General features: G+C 42.0%; 1 protein-coding gene across 1 annotated transcript; it reads right to left on the bottom strand.

The window, feature by feature from the left end:
• Nucleotides 1-420: 420 nt before the first annotated feature.
• On the bottom strand, nucleotides 421-2247 carry LOC139170657 (tigger transposable element-derived protein 1-like). Its single transcript, XM_070758147.1, has one exon. It carries the CDS (start codon nucleotides 2245-2247, stop codon nucleotides 421-423), a length of 1827 nt encoding a protein of 608 aa, XP_070614248.1.
• Nucleotides 2248-4335: the final 2088 nt, after the last annotated feature.

Genomic DNA, 4335 nt, shown 5'->3' on the forward strand with positions numbered 1-4335 from the left:
CTCCCCTTTTAGGGGCAGGGGCACACCGAAGCGGCATGGGAACCCCCGTCTTCCTGCACGCATGGCTGTACAGTAATCCCTCACCTATCGCGGGTGTTACGTTCCAGACCTTGCCGCGATAGGTGAAATCCGCGATGTGGAATTTATCGACTGACAGTTCTTATTAAAGTATTTATATTCATTGTTTTAAGTGTTTATAAGTGTTTATAAAGTGTTTAAGTGTTTATAAACCCTTCCCACACTCCTACAAAATACATATCACAGTAGTACATATATAATATAACTTAAAAATAATAAAAATAATAAAAAAGAAATTTTTTATGGGTACTCACCATATTTGTAGATCGATGATGATGAGTATAGTATTTACAATGTACAATTTACAATATTTACAATATTTACAATGATGATGTGATGAGCTTACTGGGCTTCTTGAGGTACCACTTCCTCAGGTGGTACCTCATCTTGGTTCTCAGATGTTTCGGCAGCACGGACTTCTACTTCTGCTAAAGGCGCTATCGCTGGCTTATCAGACTTCTGTTCATGAGTTAAGAACATCGTGATTGGAAGTTGCTGGCGTTCTTTCTTGAGCTGGGTCAACAAGTTCTTGTATGGCAGCATGCCCGTTTCAATGTAATTTCGTAACTGAATTGCACGGATCATATCCGTGTCAAACTCTTCGGCCATTTGCACAAGTTGTTGAGCCGTTTGTTGCATCATTGCAAGGCGTTCAAGCGTCAAGCCAAAGTCCTCTTCGACAGCATAATCGTTGTCTTCCTCCTCTTCTTCGCTAGCGGACTTGGTCAACTCCAGCAGGTCTTCGTCAGACAATGGCTGGGCGTGCGTGTCCAAAAGATCATTCACATCTTGGGCAGTCATATCAGTAAAGCCCTCTCCCTCTAGGGCTTTTGCAAGGACCACAGCCTTATTTATTGCCGAATGCTGAATTTCTTCTGCTGAGAATCCTCTGTAATCCTTCACTACTTCAGGCCACAATTTCTTCCAGCACGAGTTCATTGTTTCCTTTTTCATTTCAGTGAGGGCCTTCTGAATATTTTTGAGACATGATAATATCGTGTACTCACGCCAGTACGCTTTTAGTGAGAAATTGTCATCCACATCCATTGCTTCGACGAGTGCCTGTAACGAATTTCTCGTATACAGCGCCTTAAACGCACGAATGACGCCTTGGTCCATTGGCTGGATCAACGACGTAGTGTTAGGTGGCAAGAAGGTAATCTTGACTCCACGGTACCCAATGTCGGTAGCATGGCCGCCAGCGTTATCCATGAGCAAAAGCACCTTGAACTCCAGGCCCTTCTCTTTTAAATATTCCTTGACCTCCGGAAGAAAACACTGATGGAACCAGTCCCTCGTAAGGTTCTTTGTGATCCATGCCTTGCGGTTGTGCATCCAATACACAGGCAACACATTCTTGTTTTTATTCTTGAGGGCTCTGGGATTCAGCGACTTATAAATAAGCCCTGGCTTTACCATGAATCCAGCAGCATTGCCACACATTACCAATGTCACACGATCTTTTTGTGCTTTAAAGCCAGGGGCTTTGGCTTCCTCCTTCATAATAAAAGTCCGCGATGGCATCCTCTTCCAGAACAAGCCTGTCTCATCCATATTAAAGACTTGTTCAGGTACATAGCCCCCTTCTTCTATAATGGTGCGGAATGTGTGGCTCACGTAATAGTCTGCTGCGTCGTTATCAGCAGAGGCAGCCTCTCCATGTAACGAAACGCACCTAATGCCAAAGCGCTTCTGGAATTTTTCAAACCACCCCTTGCTTGCAGTAAATTCAATCTTCTGGGTGCTAGAAGCCGTTGATGTTGAAGGTTGGGGTTCTTCATTGTCGTCATCTCCCATCATGGTGTCATACAGAGACTTAGCCTTTGTCCTGATCATGTTAGAGTCCAAAACAATATTTTTTTTACGGCAGTCTTCCATCCAAATTGCCAAAGCAGACTCCATTTTAATGATGCCTTTATTTCTGCTGCTAACTACCCTTTTTGCCGTTTTATTGAATGTAAAAGTCGCCGTAGACCTGATATTCTTCTCATCTTTCTTTATATAGCGTACACTTGATTCATTTATCCTGTAATGCCGGCCTACTGCTGCGTACGATTTGCCTTCCTTGAGCATGTCCAGCAGCTTCACTTTTTCTTGAATCGTCAGCGTTTTGCGCTGACGCTTCCCCTTGGTTTCGGCAGATGAAGAACTTGCCCGTTTGGGTGGCATGGTTGGGCTTGAATTAAAGTTTTTAGTCGTCTCCCTCTTCTTCCTTCCCTCTCCTTCCTTTCTACTTCCTCTTTCTCCTTCTAAACCAATGCTTCTGGTGAATTGAATGCTTGAATTAAAGTTTTTAGTCGTTTCCCTCTTCTTCCTTCCCTCTCCTTCCTTTCTACTTCCTCTTTCTCCTTCTAAACCAATGCTTCTGGTGAATTGAATGCGCTGCGCAGAGCACAGAGACCAATCAGACGCTGGGATACAAAGCTGGCCCTTCTCCTCCGGTTGGTCGCTTCTCTAGCAACCAACCAATCATGTGTAATTTACTATCTCATGTAGGCGAGTGGCATCACTGGCAGGCTATGAAGCTTCTAATTTCTGAGGACAGTATAAAAATGTACATACAGTATTGTAATTCGTAATACATTTTATTATTTATTGTTTAAATCTGCCGATCGTCTTCCTCAGAAACCCGCGAACCAGCGAAGATCCGTGAATGATTTTTAAAATTAATATTTCTTGAAAACCCGCGATGAAGTGAAGCCGTAGTAGGTGAAGCGCGATACAGCGAGGGACTACTGTACTTACAAAAGGGGCGAAAACCAGCCCCTTTGCAGCAAACCCATGACATGCGGCGAACGGGTCCCACTCTGTGGTGGCCCCCATACCTAATACCCCTGGCCCCGATGGGTAAGCCGTCAAAAGGGGCAGAGGCACTACGGCCTGCGTTGGCATGGTCCAACCCCCCGCCCCCGACATGCCAGGCCCTAGCAGAAAAGCTGCCCCAGGGGCCTGTGCCCCCGCAGTAGGAGCCGGTGGGGGGCCAAACCTGGTTACAGGTGCCCCCCGAAAAACCCCAAGAACCCCAAGAAACTGGGACCGGGTGTCACCAACCCCATTCCCTCCAGCAGGACCCCCCCGGGGGGCCCCTTCCTGGTTAGCCCTGGCCCAGGCCGAGGGCCTCATCACCCTCCTAGGCACAGCTACCGGCTGGGCTACCAAAATATTTAAATAATTAATGGTTGACCATAATATATATATATATATAGATATATTAATTAATTTTGACCATAATTATCAGTATTATCAGTCTTATTATTATTATTATTTTTGTTTTACACCATCGTTTTCATTTTTACATTTTTACACAGTAAAAATGTCAGAGGATCGGTCGCAAAAGGTAAACAAAGAAAAAGATATACCAGAATGGGATGTTTGCTAAAACCTGATGTATATGTAAATACAATCCGTGTAAATAAGCACTATTAGAACTGCACTACAGGCACATCACAAATCCAACTTTTATTTCAATCTTTGTGTGTGTGTGTTTTGTTGTTTGTATTTTGTGTGTTTAAATAAAGTCTATTTTTAATTAAAAATAATGATACCATGAACCAAGATAATGTCTTGCTGAAATTAAAAAAAACCCCTTTCTGTTTGGACTTTTTTACCAAATTGCAAGAACTAAGTCAAACAATTTAAATCTATTTTTTCATTCCATACCCACAGTATGGAGAGCTTTGTTTCCACACTGTTATTAATATATATGGGATTCTTTTGTATGTGTAGAAAAACATTCTGTTATAGCAAACACAAAGATGCCTATTTACTATAAATGTATAATAAAATTATATGTTAGGTGGCATTGATCTTTTAGTTATGTATGTTTTTCAGTTTAATTTATTTCTAAAAGAAAAGCACACACTTTGTGGGTTCTCCATCTAGCTGGTCCAAAATAACATAAACCAAGGAAGAAAAAAACAATTGACTTTTATTTGTCTTAATTTCCATCTAAAAATTACTCCAAAGACACATTCATCAAATATACAGGTAGTCCTTGGCTTACCATAGTTCATTTAGTGACTGTTCAAAGTTATAATGGAACTGAAAAATATGACTTATAACCATTTTTCATAGTTACAACCTTTGCAGCATCCTTATGATCGTGTGATCAAAATTCAGATCCTTGGCAAATGGTTTATATTTATGCATCCCAAGGTCTTGTGATCCCTTTTGTGATCTTTTGACAAGCAAAATCAGTGGGGAAGCCAGATTCACTTAACAATCAGGTAACTAACTACTCAACTGCAATGATTCACT

Source organism: Erythrolamprus reginae, chromosome 7 (genome assembly GCF_031021105.1).
Source record: "Erythrolamprus reginae isolate rEryReg1 chromosome 7, rEryReg1.hap1, whole genome shotgun sequence".
In the NCBI taxonomy this organism is placed as follows: domain Eukaryota; kingdom Metazoa; phylum Chordata; class Lepidosauria; order Squamata; family Dipsadidae; genus Erythrolamprus; species Erythrolamprus reginae.

What these genes read in the sequence shown, in the direction of transcription:
- LOC139170657 (XM_070758147.1), bottom strand. Translation starts at nt 2,247, where the DNA reads ATGCCACCCAAACGGGCAAGTTCTTCATCTGCCGAAACCAAGGGGAAG.